Below are 14925 nucleotides of genomic sequence, written 5' to 3' on the forward strand. Positions count from 1 at the left end.
GCAGGAAGACTGAAAAAATAACAAAAACTGTCTGCGTAAAACCCGTGGCAAAGTGCCGAAAACCTTGAACGGCTTTCTCGGCAGTTCTTCTCCACTTGATTGTTAGTTAGGTAGAGTTATATTTTATTTTGGCTCGTTAATGAAGGACGTTTCTAAAAATATGGTTCATAAGAAATAAAAGCGTTCAAGCCGGGAGATACAAAATAGGGAAACTTACTTTTGGAGCGTCCTTTGTATATTAATCAGTTGTATTATGCTGTTGTTACACTGCAAAATGTTTCATGAAAGTTCTTAATTCCAGTTAGTAAAATTAAAAATTTACAGCATTTGCGTAATTACTAAATCATAGCAACCACTAATTTCAATCGGAGATATTTTTTTCATACAAAGAAGGCTCATTCGATCAGTGTGATTTTTCAGCGACTGTTAACAGCAAAAACACGGGCGTGATTTAATTCTGAATTTAAATAAAATGCGGTAATTTAGACAAACATACGTAACTGGCATTGCATACCAACGCACGGCAGCGGGAGCAAAATACTCATCTACCGGCACATATTCAGAAGATGGGCCTACTGAACACTTGAACACTGAACACTTGAACACTTGAATTCTTTCATAACAAAATTTTCATCCAAACTATCAAAACCGGGGCCCGGTACTTGAGCACAGAATCCAAACAGATTACGCTAATCACTTGATGATATCTTCACCCGTGCGAGGATGATCTCACAGCATCCACCGCAAAAGCCGACAGATAGCAGCCGGTTTTCGCATTTGAATGAGTAATGCGGAACAGCCGGTTCTATGTCAGCTTTTCATCAAATAAAGTACCCAAATTTACCTTGCATAACTTGCGCCATTTGCACAAAGATTCTAATTCTTGTTGCATTTTTGTTTGCGTTGAGCAACATGTACATCGGTGTTGGTTCGTTTTCACTCAACCGCATCGCTGTGGGCATCAATCTGCGAGAGATTTAAAAAAAGCTACACATTACTGAATTTATTTTCTCTTCACAATCAGAGAGCTACATAAACGCTATTATATTTTACTTCACAAACGAAAAGCAAAATAAGTGACAAATCACACTATTTCAGTACAGCAATAATTTTGCGGAATAAAAATTAAACAGATCGAATTTTTTTAGTAACTGATGAGACGACATTAAAAATTTAATAACAAAAAAACATAAACTAACTTGGAAAATCTATGCGTGACTGGCCAGAACATTGAAAAAGTGATACACTTCATCGGCATCAATGACGCCCACTTCGGTCCCGCATTCCGTACACCTGACTGGATGGTAAACATCGCCCTCCGGATTCTCAACTCCTGAATCAGCCGGTCGCCGCTTACGACCATGTTTCTTTTCTTTATAGCGTAATGTTTGTGTAGCGTCCACTCGACAGTTTCTAACAAACATGGCCCGGTACTGCTGATGATAGATTTCATGCCTGCAAAACAGTAAAGCAACTACACTGGCAGTTTTATTCAAAAAAGATAGCTTAATACGACGCTAAAACAACCCAACATGTAAATCACTGCCGTAATGTTACCGTTGGCAGTCGAGACATAATGTCGTCATACAGGCAGGACAGTCCAAAACAGCATCCGACTGCGGCATGCCACGCTCGCGTTTTTTACCACGCGACTTCTTGGTTGTTTTTCCAGGTGACTGGTATTTCTCCCGTTCTTCATCCACCCAGTCCTGATCATCATCATCCATTTTAGGATCATAGAATAGGTTATCATCACTTATTACCGGATGCTTTTTCGATTCTAGAAAAAATTAATCAGCATAAAAAACAATAATATACTGCGGTACATATTTGGAAGACAATAGCGGAAAGAGCGTCAGGGTTTTGCTTGAAACACGAGTATATGTTTTACGGAATCATATAAGGAATATATATTTTTAAGGCTTCTCACAAATCCACCGTTTTCACCAGTTTTGCAGTTTCGGAAATGCGGATTAACATTCGCGAGTGTCAAAACATACTTTTGGTGGTGTTTCCTGTGGCTTCCCGATTATCTTCCTCGTCGGAATCAAAGTAAATATCGTCGTAAAATTCAGGAGATTTCTTCTCGTCGAAGGAGACACTTTTCACTTTTGAAGCATCTTTTTTCTTAAGAGTTTCAGATGGCGCCGAAGGGCCTAACCAACAACACGCCAGCGGTTAATCATCACTCAAATTTAATGCAAAAATTCAAAACAATTTCAGTTTTCTTTAAATGCCTAATTTATGTGTGCAGTATAGAAATTCAAAAGCCGGCAGTCGACCAACCTGCGTTTGAAGTGGAACCGGAAGGTACGAGATCCATCTGGCGATTGACAGGATTGCTGCGACCGCGTTCGCGTTCAGCCTCCAGAAACGACACCGTTTTGTTTAATTCCTCCTCCATCGAAGCTTCGAATCCCATATCATCGTGAACATCGCCCAGATCCCGCAGCACTCTCTTGAGATCATCATCATCCGAGCTAAGCAGATAGATTCATTGTGAGTAAAATATGAATATCTAATCGTAACGTATGAAATGGGCGCGGAAAAAATGCACACCGTGAAGAACGTCATCGCAAAAATCAATTTTCAAACAGCTATCAATAATCAGAAGTCATAGCTAAGATGATCACCAAATCAGCATTAACTGCAACTATGAAAAGCCTAAACTGCCTAAAAAACTCCGAAGAGTCGGTGAGTAGCAGTACGGCAATCAAGTATTTCGAAATAAACTTAAAGGCTTATTACACCTATAAAAGCCTTTTTCAAAGCATACGGTTTTGCAGTGCAATCCAACCATTAATGTTACTGCTAAGTGCTAACTGATGTTCCATTTCTCTACAGTCCACGTATATTCTAAACTGACCTGTCGTTGTCATTTGGATATTCGGCTTCATTATCGCTGCCTTCGTTCATGAAGTCGTAGTCTTGGGAAAACATTTCTAGTCTATAAAAGCAAACCATGAACAAGGGGTTTTAATTTTTTAAGTCCTGCGCAGATACTAGATAGCATCTACGGTATCGAACTCTTTCTTCGATCTCTACATGATAGGGTATACTGAGTCAAACGTAATGCTCACCGATTACTGCTTTAGGAATAGTCTAATTTACACTTCTTCCGTCCTGCGAATTCCGTGCGATTTCAAGTTTCTATTCCGAAAGTTGCCCAGTAAGCAGTGAGCACTCCACGGCGAGTGAGGAGGGTCAGCAGTCAGCAATGGTATGTTTTCCAGCAAAGCCAAGGACACAGATTTTCAACTTTCCTGAAATTTTACTGGGTCATCTCAGCTGATTCTCAAAGCATATGACCACGTTCGAGAAGGCTCAAAACACAAAACATATAAAAAAATAAGTACGTTACCAAAACTTAATATAAAACAAAAGCCAAAATTGAAATGTGTGCGCAAGTCGAGAAAACGTTACTGTACTAGTAACAGCCGCATTGGCAACCATGGGAGGAATGGCAGTCACGTTTAGCATACAGTAAACTCAAAAATTTTCAGTTTCTATTTTTGTTAAAAGCCCATAATTATTACAGTACTATGTAGTAACTAGTAAACAAACGAAATCTTACTATTTTTAATAAATTCTGCAGCAACATTGCATGTTGCAAACAACTTGCTGCAATAGCAATATTTGTTTATCTTCTCCAAGGTGATTCCACGTTTCCGCTGCTCATTGGAACGCTAGATGTTCGCCGTTTTTTGATTGTTGGTGTTGTTGCATTTTTTGTTAATCTTGAGTCTGCGTGGACACTAGACACCGTACACGTATCTTGTTTTTACTTGTCACTTGACGTCATCTTTGTTTGTATCCCTGGACGCCTTTGGTTTTGAGAACAAAAGAGCAGTCAATATGTCTGATCAACCCAACGCGAAGAACAATAAATCCGACGTTTCTCTTCCTGCTCAGGAAGAAGTGCATCTGTCGGACTTACCATACGATGCACTGACAGCACTGAGTTTGCATCTGGAGCCTACAGATATTTTGCATGGACTCTACGAAACTAACCGCCAGCTGCATGAAACCTTTAAATCGGAGCAGTACTGGCAGCAGAGGATAAAAATTCAGTTTCCTGCTGTTTATGGCAGGCTTTCGGGTATTGCATTAATTACCTTCAACGATGCAGACTTATATATACGTACTTTGAAAACACGACAACTCGCGTAGCATTGCAGCTTACCTATTTTATCTGAATCAACTGGATTGGCATTGGTTTTTTTTATGAAAATTTGAATTTGCATTCTGCGTACAATCTTTGCCTGTTTATTCCAAATTTTCGTGACATTTATTTGCAGCGCGGCATAGTTCTTCGTCCTCGGGAGATCCATTGTTTTGGCGCAAGGCTGCTTATCGCTGTGAAAGTATTCGGGAAAATTTCAAATCCGACCGGATGGTTCAGACAACCTGGGCCAGCCATACCGTGGATGGTTATTACGAGCCGGATGAAGGGGACGATGAGGAGCTGTCCGGATTGATTGATATCAGCTGCATTGCATTCTGTGATCATGGTATAGTATTTCAAAGGCTTCTTCTCAATGGAGCAATTATGCTGGTCGGCTTCGGGATATGCAGTGCCAGTTTTGCAGGCAATGTTCTTGTTGTGGGCGATTCTGACCGCTACGAGGTTTTATACTGGAACACCCGGGGACAAAGTAGACCACCTTATAGGTGAAGTTTTTTATTACTGCCGGCTGATTTAACATGCAACCTGCAGTTTTACAACTGATTCCATTTCAGCGGTGCGCCTGATAAGTTACGACATATACACGAGGTACGCATAACCTTTTTCAAATAGTTACAGCAATTGCAATTAACGTCTGTTGCAAATTGGTTATGTTACTAACAATAAGTTATCTGTCGCGCGGTAATATTTGCGTTACAGTGTGAGTGTATTGCGAACTAATCAGCAAAATGTCTGCAATCTGCATTCTGCAAATTCGGAATAACATTGTGTGTTTACATGTTACAGAGTGTAATCTGCACACTGAAAGGGCTGGACAACCGGGTCGCAAGCGGATCGTATGATGGCACTGTTGCCATCAGTGATTTCAATGCGCTGGACGCCGAACCCGTGCGATTAAAGTATGCAAAGTGTAACGACATTGAAGATTATGAGTGTCAGAATTCGTTTTTGCAGATCCAAGGATAAGGTACTGAGCATGGCTTGGTCACCTTACACACTAGTTACGGGACTGGGCAACGGTTCGGTAAGAAATGACAAGATATCACTTTTCATTCATGCTTTCAAGCAGGTATTCGTTGTAAACCTGTACATGTATTTCTTGCAGTATGAAGTATTCGACGAGAGAGTCAGTGACCAAGCAGTCATCAGCTCGCAGCCCATTCTGGATCCGGTGGAATTATTTGACGGCATTGAAGTGCATCTGGACGATACACGTATCCTTGCTGCTGGGTGGGAAAACGAATCTCGCACGTTGAAATCTGTCGATCTGCGCTTTGGAGCTGTTCTGCACACGGCTACGGTAAGCAAATCGGTACTCGTTTGTATATTGTATTTGTACTCATTTTCTATGGTTTGTTTATATTTGTTTTTGTTGCAATTCAGATTCCTGGTATTGTCTTGCCTCCCCCAGCGGGTCACTGGGGTCAACGAGTACGTTACAAAGCCGCCACTCATTTGCAAGAAGGACAGTTTTTCTTGGGAGCGGAAAGTGGCAAGGTAGTTCTGGCGCTACGCGCACTGACCTTTGTGATAAGCACGCTTAAATTTGCGCCTTCATCACGAATAGTGTGAATAGGATCAATTAATGAAAGCATTTACACTGAAATGGATTTTGTTGTTTGTAGGTGTTCCATTACGATGCTAAATCTCTGGAACTCGTAAAGGAGTTGACCGAAGTTTTAGGACATAGCCGGCACATTGCCGGGTTGCATTACACCGGAAGCCAAATTATAACGGTATCCCGAGCTGGTCGCACACGCCCGGATTTGTACTACAGAACCGTAGTGCACGAATTCGCGGACAATTATCCCCTGTTATGGGAATTCCAAATATCCGCATTTCCAGGATGTACGTTATCGCTTACCAGAAACCAAATCTGCATTTTGCACACCTGATAGCGTTGCATCAAGATACTTTTCGGATTTTTGGAAACAAAACGGCATATTGCTTGAAATGATTTTTTTGTGACTTTTCAGCTATTTCTGCCATGGATTTCTCCGAGGATAGATGTGCTCTTGCCGTTGCGTTAACCAACCAGGTGCAGTTATGGAGACCCGAGGTTCGCAGTCGCCGAAACAGTTCTGATGGTATAAACAACCAGTCCGGCGATGCATATGTCAATGCTCCAGATTAAAATCCTGGTAGGGATGTTATTTAGTGGCATCATGAATGTATTGGCTTTTGTGCTCGGAATTCTGTACCCGTTGTCTTTTCACTCTTCTCAACTTTTTTGGGCTTAATTCATTCTTGTTTGATGCAGTATATTACAATAACATTGTTTTTTTTAAAAAGCATCGTGGTTATTTTATGGGATATTGTTCGCTCGTGATGGTGTCATTGTCTGTGCACAAGGAAGCTTCCACCTTTGATTGTCATCTGACTTTGAACTGTTTGACTGACACTGATACCAATCAGGAATAAATCCAAGAACTGTATAGAATTTTCTGACTTTTGTAACAAAAGCTTTTGCACGTGCGTCGGCCGTCGACCATTTTTCATGTCTCACGATTAACCTACATCCGGATGAATATAATTGTGGTGATATAATCGGCCTGGTGAAGCTGTATTCAGTCGTGCGCTTCATTTTAAAATTAGTACCACGAGAAAGTCAGAATATCCACGTTCTGAACGCACGTTGCTGCTGCTCGTTTATTTGCACTCTGAAAGTTTCACTTAGCTCGTCAAGAAATAAGTATATTTTGTTGGTTGTTTAATTTTTTCCTGGTTGTCGTTGCAAATCCTTCGTAAGAGCAATGGAATCCATGTCACAGTCGCACATCCCTATATCCACACCGGGCAGCTTGCCACCGCGGCCGTCAGATCCAGCAGCGGGCGATTCGCTTTCTGTTCTGCCGCCCAAGAAGCTTTTTCTTAAAAGATCCGCAAGCGAGCAGGAGCGGCCGAAGCAACCCCGCAAAGCCAGGAAGTTGAACACAGAATCGAGCATGGTAAGAAAAAACTGCTTATTCTTATTAATAAATCAAATCGTTTTCGAAATTGCAACCTTGTTTAGGCACATCGTTCAGTAAACACTGAAAACTTAAAATGTGCCATGCCTATGTACGTCGGCGATACAACTTCTGTTTTCAGCCTGTCCAGAGTGGTGCAACGGTGCAGCGCACTCCAGCGGATTTGGCGAAATTGCTCCTGGGTGAAGTCCGTCCGAGATCGTGCTCTGCAGAGGCTGGTAACTGCTGCATTTGCCATTCTCCGACGGATGCAGAGAGTAAGCTTTCTTTTAACAAAATGGTGCACAATTCTTGTACAAGTACACAGCTTTAGCGATAAACCGACATCTTCCGATTAAAATAAATCTCATCACGCGGCACTCAGGCCCATACAAAACTTTTTCCACGGAGTGGAGAAATGTCACTTTTGAATTGACGCTTCGTTATCTTCCTAGGCGATCGTGTTTTTATGTGCCACTGGCTGGGATGTACCGTAAAGCCGTTCAAAATCCGACATCAGTTGACTGACCATGTGAACAGCCACAATGGAATTAAGTCACATTCCTGTCGGAGGTGCGGTGATAGATTCACACATAGTGGAACCCGCAGCCGCCACGAAAAATCCTGTAAAGGACATCGCTGACCACAACCCTTGGCCGTATAACCATGCTCTAAACGCTGTTTTGTTTTTTAACGTCTGTTTACCAATGTTTCGCCCTAGAGCCCGCTCTGGCCGGATGTTACATTTATTGTTTCTTTTTTAACTGGTTGCCCAGCTGCAACCGCTTCGAGTTGGCAGTAGTATAGCCGTTGATTGCTCCCGTTTTCCAGTGTCGTTGCCTGGTAGTGGTTTCCGGTGCCCATATACTGTGATCGGATCAAGAAAAAACTATCCCGAATTCTTTGTTATTTTCAGTATTAAAGGCCGTAGTCCATGCATTATAATTTGCGACATAGAATTCAGGAAAATTTTACTGTACTTTCCAAATTGTGTGGTTTATTTCTTTTTTACAGTACCATTTACATATTCTTTCTCGTCATATTGTATTCCACTACTCAAGCTTTTGAAGTTTTATTTACAATTTGAGTTTTTGTAAATCTGGGATTCTCATTTGTCGTGATATTGTCATAAGAGAGATTCGGAACTGCATTATCTTTACGATTGTTGTCGTTGGGAGCCAAGCTGTGATTCCCGCATTTTTTATCAGATTAGCTTTTTCTGAGCAAGTTTCAATACGAACCATGAGCTCCGGAGATCATGTTGTAGAACGCAAGCGTTCGCCGAGTGTGCACCAAGATGAAGAGGTTGGAATTTAGAACGATTTCTGATTTCATGGCGTCGTGACTTATCCGTAACTACAGCTGCATGCCTGCATGTAGCTAGTTATTTACTAATATTCGGTATAGAATTGTTATTTGTGCATAGCACGATTCAAAAAGAGCGAAAACCAGCGAGGACGATGTTCATACAAATGGCAGCGCACACAAGAAAAACGGCAAACATCATTTTTCGGTGGCTAGTTCGCAGTCCGACAGCGTTGGAAATGAGACTTCATCGCAGGCTATTCATGGTGTGAAAATGAACTTTGCAGTTCTTCATTGTGAAAACCCCCATTAAAACTCTTTTATGCTTGCAGGGATTGAGCAGGAACACATGCAAGAAGTGGTGGAAAACGTGTATCGTCTGCGTATGCCAAAGGATTTCTTCGATTTTTGGAATTTTTCTTGCCGCACGTGAGTTGGCAGATTTTTTGCTCTTTGGTTCAGTTTTGCATACAAAATCTCATTAAGTATTTTACTTGCTTGCTGCAGCGCGTGGTGCTGCATTTTTGCTAACATAAGAATCAAAGAACGTCCGTAAGTAAACAATCATTATGTATTTTAGGAATCCAATGAATCCGCGAAGTAAGTCGGCAGAAGAGTGTTTGCATTGGTTTGGTTTTAAAAACAACAATAATAGTTAAATAGTTTTTTTAACTTCGCATTTTTTATTTTTACTTTAACTTTGACTTTTATTTTACTTTATTTTCGTTTATTTTTTGCATTGGTTTATTTTTAAAAATAAAAGAAATATTAAATTGGTTATGTATTTTTCAAAAATTTTTAATTTTTTTGCATCGATTCATTTTTATTAACTGTTGTTGTGATTGCATCCAGTGGCCTTAAGTGCAGCGGGCATTGAATTGGTTGGACCATTCGACATTTTGGCGGGTGATGTCGACTACAAGCCGTCGAATCTCCTGGAACTGCAGGATTTGGCCAACACGCACTGGCGATACTATTACGATGTGCCCGAATTTCAGACGTGTCTGAGAGTGACGGGAATGGGTTCACAGCTGCACTATGGATATTTCCGGTATTTATTGCCTCTAGCGCACGGTGTCGCTTGTTATCCAAACCGCTGAAAATTATGGTTGCGAATCCGTGTTAAGTTTCATGAATTTTCAGTGACGATCCGTATGACTTGCCTGTTTTTGTCGCAAGTAACGATGCCGGCAAAGATTGCAAGATTACCGAGCATGGAGGAAATCTGTTCGCGGCTGTTCAGTAAGTTCGCCTTGTATTCTGTGCGTATTCTCGTTTCGGATAACATTAATTTTGTATTCAGAGTTGGGATATTTTACTTTTTTTTGGCCCCGTTAACTAATAATGAAAGAGTAATTTTGTAGTAAACTCATTGAAACGATGCGGGATGATCCGTCAATCGAAGATCGGACTCCACTGGCTGAGCTGCAGGAAGTGGTAAAACTGCATGCGGAGAAATTCAACCACTCGTTGGCACTGTCCGTCGAAACTAGGGCCCATCGTCAGGCCGTGGTGACCTCAACATGGCATGGCGCCGGTTTTGTGGGAAATGAGAAGAGTTCGAGCGACAATACGCTGGCGAAAAGACACCATCTCAGCGATAAAGGTAAGGAAATTACCGAAGGACAATGTCTGCAGGATTGCATAATATCATGGATTTGCAATTTTTTTGTAGATTTGCTGCATTTGTTTGAGGAAGTCTGTAGAGAAGATGACATTCACGAGGAAGTCGGTAAGCAGCGTAAAGCCAAGGCCGAGGAGAAGCTGGATGCCATTGGCAAATTGACCGAGAAGGATGCCCAAGATGGCATTTACGATACAACCTTGGAGCTTGGTATTAACATCTTTTGCTACGGAAACACCATTCTGCATAAGTATGCAAAGGCACATTTGGAGCGGGGTTATGAGCTCTTTGGGCGGGATTTCTTTCGCGACATCACGAAAGCCCACATCGAGAAGCGCACAAGAGGCGATGAACTCAGCCGACTGCCCATGAAGTAGTTCGCCTTTTGTGTACTGGTGTTTTTGTTGTTTTCTGCAAATCAGTTACGCGTTACAAACGGACGGTTCTCAGCTTTCGCATTTTCTCATTGATTCGATCTGTTTTATTCATCGTTCCGGCATGTTCTCGCGCTTTCTTTGACTTCCTTCGGTGCTGGTTATTCGAGGCATTTGGATAGTTCATTCTATCCTCACTGTTCTGTAAATGCCGCTCTCCAAATTTGTGTTAGTGCAATAGCACTGCATATCTCGTGCTCGTTTTTATCTTCCGGGCCATTTCTGATAACCTACATGTGCAGGTATTCGCGTTTCTTTTTAGTAAGAAACTTTTTAGTAAATAAATCTTTCAGTGTTTCAACGAAATCCGCATGTACCGTTATTAATAACATTCGTAAGAATCTCAGTAAAAAAGATAACTGTAAAAACTTCCGCCAGCTAGTTGAATCTATTCGAAAAATTTCCGTTCGAGCACGTTATAGCTGTAACAGTGTAACCATGCCACAAAAATAAGGTAGAAAAGAAATTATACATTTCCGGTAATTTTTTGCCTAGATCTCACCATTCCGCTTCTCATAGAATCTTATCCTCACATGCCATTCAACAGTGAAGGGAAAAAATCGAAAAAAACCAGAAACCAATGACAACTTGGCATTACGCCGCATCTCAAAGGTTGAAATAGCACCATTTAGCACTTGTAAAGGAATAATACTCGTGGAACATAAAAACTTACAAAAGCGTCACTACAAAACGATGGCATACTCATCTTTCAGAACCCCTAACAGCTTTTCCAGTGCATCATTCGAATCACTGTCAGGTTGAGAATGCTGTTCCATGTAAACCTGCAGCATCAGCGCAGCCTGCTGCACGGGATCATCACTGGATGACTTCCAGTAAGAGATTGAATCCGGATCAAACTGCAGTATCCCAGCAAATCGCTCCCAGTCAGCTCCGATCAATTTCGCTATGCCCAGTATGCTCTCTTTATTCATTATTTGATGACCAGCTGGTTCGGGTTCTTCCTCCGCCGGTAAATCCTCATCGGGAACAGGATTAATGAGATCGTCCAGGTTATCCGCAGCCATGTCCACATTTCCGTTTTCCTCAGCATTATTCGGCGACATTTCAACGGGTGAGGTGGCAGTGGCTGCCAAGTATGTCTGCTTTATACTTTGCAGATCGGGATTCTTCTCGGCTAACTGCATGACATAATTCTCGAGGAATGTTCCCATATCTTTGGTCGGCATTTTCTCCACGGCCGCTTCATTGGAGAAGTGAATATGCGTTCGTTTACCCAAAATTCGTAAAGCCCGCCACTGGAACTTTTCATCATTAACAATCCTGTTGAAAAAAATTAAAAATCAACCTTTACTGCTGAGAGTTTACCCTAGACATCGCAGTATACATACTGGGTGTCCGCGCAAAACTATCACAAAAGTACTTTCAAATACAGCTATGCAGTTCTTCTTGGCTTACTTTGGTGTCTCTTTCGTTATCGCCTGTTCCACAACCGGGGCAAAATAACTCAAGTCTGGCGGCTGGTATCCCAAATTCTGGAACTCTTCCATTGTATTTGGGCCTTTATTCAATAAGCGCGTGACTTCCACACTAACATAAAAACAGATTCTAAAAATTTGCTTTACAGATTGGTACGGTAAGTACAAACAAACTTACCTGCCAGTCACTTTACCCGGACCGGCCAAAGGCATATCCCGTATTGACTTCCTGTTCACCAGTTTCTCTTTGCCAAACTGTACACGGCTGACTTTCGGATACGGGAGCTTGTCGCGTGGAGGATACGGTGAGAGGCTGGATAAATCAGCCTTGGGTGCAGTTTGTAGCGTCGGGCACTGGTTATCCTTCCAGATAGACACTGTCGCTTCGCTGTCCAAATGGTCCTGCAAATGCAAATAACGGCCACTGTAAGTAGATTTATCATAGCCAAGCAAACCAAAAAACCATCGTTTGCCAAACTGTGCGATCATTCCTTACCAATAATCTCTGCACATAGAGTGGACCATCCGGGTTAGTGCGAGATAAAATTTCAAGTGCAGTCTGCACTTTTTTATCGCACCATACCAACTGATCTTCCGTAGGCTCAACCGGCCTGAAAACAGACTTTTTGTTGCACACGATATTTTTCAATGCTCATTTCTCAATTAAAATTTTTTTACCCTTTTGGTCTTGATGGCAGGCAGATGTACTGTGCCACAAACAGGAACCGACATAGCAGATTCCGCTTCACGCGATCCTGTTTCATATCGCTTTCCAAGGCATTCGGATCGGGATTGAATCTGATACTGTTCAGGTTAACATCAACGCTGCCGGTGGCAGCATTTGTCCGCGATGCTCGAGTTAAAATTCTACTGCGTCCATCTTCCACTTCTCCCTCTTCCTGTTCTCCTTCTTTAAGATCGGTTGGCGTCATCATCTCAAGAACAGTTTCCATTCCCTGACGAAAAATTCCGGAAAATAATTATTAATCAGCGAGCGCTATAATCCTGTTTTTCATGTTAATAATCACTTGTTTGAACGTAGCGAATCCTTTATCAGTTAAGACCAGGTTGGGATTTTTCAGGCAATCCAATAAATTGCAAAGCTGAGCAAATTTCGCATTGGCGTGGGGGTTATTCGCCGTTCCCGTTGTCAGGCCCTCGGTAGTTACGCATTTTCCGGTATTGAATTCCCCGGCAATGTTAGCAGCTCCTTTATCCGACATTGGAATCCGTGCGCTAACATAACACAGTAAACGTCCCCGAGCCTTGCCGGACGTGGTTTTGGGAAGGCGAGACAACAATTCTGAAGAAACCATGACTATTACGCTGGTGATAATAATTATAAAAATAATCGAAGCTCACGTAAACTAAACTTCGATAATCATGATAAAGATATTAGATACCCACTTTTATGGTTTACAATTAACTTGATCATTATAAGTTCGCTGATCAGTTGAGTACAACCGTAGAAAAAAGCTTCTAAAAAATGTCAAAAATTTTTCAAAACCCTGGAAACTTTTTGTATTGCAAGATAAAAAAGGCTGTCACTAAAATTAATAAAACAGTGCGATCAAATTCAAGAGCAGAGAAGAAAATTTGAAAAAAACCTCACTAATTAATTCAACAACTAAACGTTTAGCTTACCCACGGCAAAGCGCAGTAACATATTTTTGCAGGATGAGCTGACGAATTTCGGAGATCGCCATTTATTTTTCAGATCGACAAATAAATTCGCAATCTGTTCCTTCTCCCGGCTATCACCCCAATCGCAGGCTTCCTGAAACAGCATGAAGGGAACCGCTGGATCCAGGATGTCCGCATCCACAAAATCGACAGTACAGCGCATCAACCATTCCATGTCCAAGAAATTGCGCGTCTGATTCTGTCGGAGAACACCATATGTTTTCAGATACGAAACCTATCCCTTCCACCATGGGCCGCTGCACGCAAATTGCCACTCACTAATTCATCCCAAAAGCATCCACGGATGGCCGTTTCCAGATAGGTTTTATGAGTTTCTCGTATACTACCCGAAATCGCGGAAAATTCCGTAATAAATTGTGCAATGCCATTTTCTAGCGTGGAGATCTTATCGGAGGAGAGTGGGCTAGACAGATTTTGTGGCTTGCAGAGGAGGACGATGCGCGTCTAAAACACTTTCCGGTTAACCAGGGCTGCTGCATGAAAACAAGAAGAGGGAATTTTGATTGCTTTACCATGTAGTGCGAGACGCCAGCGAGACCATACAGTTCCTGTGGGGCAGAATTCATGGCTAAACATTAGCTAGGAAGTTGCAATGCAAAATCTTAAATGTATGACGATCAAAAGCAGAAACACAGATCCTGAAGGCGAGCAAACAAACTTGGAATCTGGGATCAATCCATAAAATTTAATGATAAAAATCATAAAATTATACAGTTACTAAACTATGAAGTCACACTTCGCGGTGATCTTTGATGCAGTGACCATGCATTTTGCACCAAAATGAAACTTAACTACACGGGAACAAAAGTAAGTAACAATTTTAACATCCACGTAAAATCCGGATATGACTGCCGAGTGCCGGCGGGATGTAACAACAAATTCTGAAAATTCTGCCATCAAGAAACGGGAGATCAAAGACTGCAAGCAGTCGAATAGACACTTTCTGGAACTTAGCGCCGCCGCCATTGGGCGGTGAACATATCAGGCAAGTTTTGGTTTGTCGTTTTCCGGTTTCATCAGCATCTTTGGAATTCGTGATTCTCGCCGGGACTGCAGACTGGCAGTGTGTCATTTTGACGTCACTAACAAACAGAAATTTTACGGTGCGTCAACAGGAGAATTACGCATGCGCTCTGTTTCTGTTCGTGTGCTGTCATATGGACGGTGGTGTAATACCGTGGCCATAGCACTGCCGCTTAAATTAAGGAAACTGTAAATATTTTTATCACACATTTGTCGCCTCGTTTGCAAAGAATGATTTCCTGTAAATTTTCGTGTATCTACCCAA

At 41.8% G+C, this 14925-nt stretch overlaps 5 protein-coding genes across 7 annotated transcripts; 3 read left to right on the forward strand and 2 right to left on the reverse strand.

The window, feature by feature from the left end:
* Positions 1 to 870: 870 nt before the first annotated feature.
* On the reverse strand, positions 871 to 3390 carry LOC129591665 (E2F-associated phosphoprotein-like). 2 transcript variants are annotated; one of them, XM_055487409.1, is made up of 7 exons: positions 3081 to 3390; positions 2867 to 2947; positions 2287 to 2480; positions 2001 to 2156; positions 1558 to 1780; positions 1200 to 1455; positions 871 to 966 (listed from the first exon to the last, which is right to left on the reverse strand). In XM_055487409.1, exons 2-6 carry the CDS (start codon positions 2938 to 2940, stop codon positions 1209 to 1211), a joined length of 894 nt encoding a protein of 297 aa, XP_055343384.1. In that variant the 5' UTR covers positions 2941 to 2947; positions 3081 to 3390; the 3' UTR covers positions 871 to 966; positions 1200 to 1208. The 2 variants fall into 2 exon arrangements, with proteins under 2 accessions (XP_055343384.1, XP_055343383.1); XM_055487408.1 differs by lacking the exon at positions 871 to 966 and having other exon boundaries at positions 989 to 1455.
* Positions 3391 to 3533: 143 nt separating this feature from the next.
* Positions 3534 to 6608, forward strand: LOC129591667 (uncharacterized). 2 transcript variants are annotated; one of them, XM_055487411.1, is made up of 10 exons: positions 3534 to 4099; positions 4299 to 4511; positions 4590 to 4671; positions 4741 to 4774; positions 4973 to 5085; positions 5141 to 5210; positions 5292 to 5486; positions 5570 to 5683; positions 5812 to 6034; positions 6163 to 6608. In XM_055487411.1, the coding sequence occupies exons 1-10, from the start codon at positions 3856 to 3858 to the stop codon at positions 6318 to 6320; spliced, it is 1446 nt and encodes a 481-aa protein (XP_055343386.1). In that variant the 5' UTR covers positions 3534 to 3855; the 3' UTR covers positions 6321 to 6608. The 2 variants fall into 2 exon arrangements, with proteins under 2 accessions (XP_055343386.1, XP_055343385.1); XM_055487410.1 differs by having other exon boundaries at positions 4299 to 4671.
* A 202-nt stretch (positions 6609 to 6810) lies between these two features.
* Positions 6811 to 7887, forward strand: LOC129591690 (zinc finger protein 547-like). Its single transcript, XM_055487439.1, has 3 exons — positions 6811 to 7134; positions 7286 to 7412; positions 7590 to 7887. The coding sequence occupies exons 1-3, from the start codon at positions 6940 to 6942 to the stop codon at positions 7775 to 7777; spliced, it is 510 nt and encodes a 169-aa protein (XP_055343414.1). The 5' UTR covers positions 6811 to 6939; the 3' UTR covers positions 7778 to 7887.
* A 176-nt stretch (positions 7888 to 8063) lies between these two features.
* Positions 8064 to 10769, forward strand: LOC129591685 (histone PARylation factor 1-like). The gene is made up of 8 exons (XM_055487431.1): positions 8064 to 8439; positions 8561 to 8705; positions 8772 to 8868; positions 9020 to 9039; positions 9292 to 9490; positions 9583 to 9681; positions 9804 to 10045; positions 10115 to 10769. Exons 1-8 carry the CDS (start codon positions 8377 to 8379, stop codon positions 10438 to 10440), a joined length of 1191 nt encoding a protein of 396 aa, XP_055343406.1. The 5' UTR covers positions 8064 to 8376; the 3' UTR covers positions 10441 to 10769.
* A 97-nt stretch (positions 10770 to 10866) lies between these two features.
* Positions 10867 to 14525, reverse strand: LOC129591681 (uncharacterized). Its single transcript, XM_055487427.1, has 9 exons — positions 14150 to 14525; positions 13896 to 14081; positions 13578 to 13815; positions 12962 to 13236; positions 12612 to 12889; positions 12430 to 12544; positions 12112 to 12335; positions 11914 to 12045; positions 10867 to 11778 (listed from the first exon to the last, which is right to left on the reverse strand). Exons 1-9 carry the CDS (start codon positions 14201 to 14203, stop codon positions 11181 to 11183), a joined length of 2100 nt encoding a protein of 699 aa, XP_055343402.1. The 5' UTR covers positions 14204 to 14525; the 3' UTR covers positions 10867 to 11180.
* Between the last annotated feature and the right edge of the window lie 400 nt (positions 14526 to 14925).

This window comes from Paramacrobiotus metropolitanus, unplaced genomic scaffold (assembly GCF_019649055.1).
Source record: "Paramacrobiotus metropolitanus isolate TYO unplaced genomic scaffold, Prichtersi_v1.0 Parri_scaffold0000047, whole genome shotgun sequence".
Lineage (NCBI taxonomy): Eukaryota > Metazoa > Tardigrada > Eutardigrada > Parachela > Macrobiotidae > Paramacrobiotus > Paramacrobiotus metropolitanus.

Excerpts from the sequence above, each read along its gene's own strand:
- LOC129591665 (XM_055487409.1), bottom strand. The coding sequence starts at position 2,940 with ATGTTTTCCCAAGACTACGACTTCATGAACGAAGGCAGCGATAATGAA. Across the intron at positions 2,481-2,866 it reads TATCCAAATGACAACGACAG|CTCGGATGATGATGATCTCA; the intron begins GTCAGTTTAGAA and ends CTATCTGCTTAG. Across the intron at positions 1,781-2,000 it reads CACAGGAAACACCACCAAAA|AATCGAAAAAGCATCCGGTA; the intron begins GTATGTTTTGAC and ends AATTTTTTCTAG.
- LOC129591667 (XM_055487410.1), top strand. The coding sequence starts at position 3,856 with ATGTCTGATCAACCCAACGCGAAGAACAATAAATCCGACGTTTCTCTT. Across the intron at positions 4,100-4,298 it reads TGTTTATGGCAGGCTTTCGG|CGCGGCATAGTTCTTCGTCC; the intron begins GTATTGCATTAA and ends ATTTATTTGCAG. Across the intron at positions 6,035-6,162 it reads AATATCCGCATTTCCAGGAT|CTATTTCTGCCATGGATTTC; the intron begins GTACGTTATCGC and ends GTGACTTTTCAG.
- LOC129591690 (XM_055487439.1), top strand. The coding sequence starts at position 6,940 with ATGGAATCCATGTCACAGTCGCACATCCCTATATCCACACCGGGCAGC. Across the intron at positions 7,135-7,285 it reads TGAACACAGAATCGAGCATG|AGTGGTGCAACGGTGCAGCG; the intron begins GTAAGAAAAAAC and ends CAGCCTGTCCAG. Across the intron at positions 7,413-7,589 it reads TTCTCCGACGGATGCAGAGA|GCGATCGTGTTTTTATGTGC; the intron begins GTAAGCTTTCTT and ends TTATCTTCCTAG.
- LOC129591685 (XM_055487431.1), top strand. The coding sequence starts at position 8,377 with ATGAGCTCCGGAGATCATGTTGTAGAACGCAAGCGTTCGCCGAGTGTG. Across the intron at positions 8,706-8,771 it reads TTCATCGCAGGCTATTCATG|GGATTGAGCAGGAACACATG; the intron begins GTGTGAAAATGA and ends TTATGCTTGCAG. Across the intron at positions 9,491-9,582 it reads CTGCACTATGGATATTTCCG|TGACGATCCGTATGACTTGC; the intron begins GTATTTATTGCC and ends ATGAATTTTCAG.
- LOC129591681 (XM_055487427.1), bottom strand. The coding sequence starts at position 14,203 with ATGAATTCTGCCCCACAGGAACTGTATGGTCTCGCTGGCGTCTCGCAC. Across the intron at positions 12,890-12,961 it reads GATTCGCTACGTTCAAACAA|GGAATGGAAACTGTTCTTGA; the intron begins GTGATTATTAAC and ends ATTTTTCGTCAG. Across the intron at positions 12,336-12,429 it reads TCTATGTGCAGAGATTATTG|GACCATTTGGACAGCGAAGC; the intron begins GTAAGGAATGAT and ends TTGCATTTGCAG.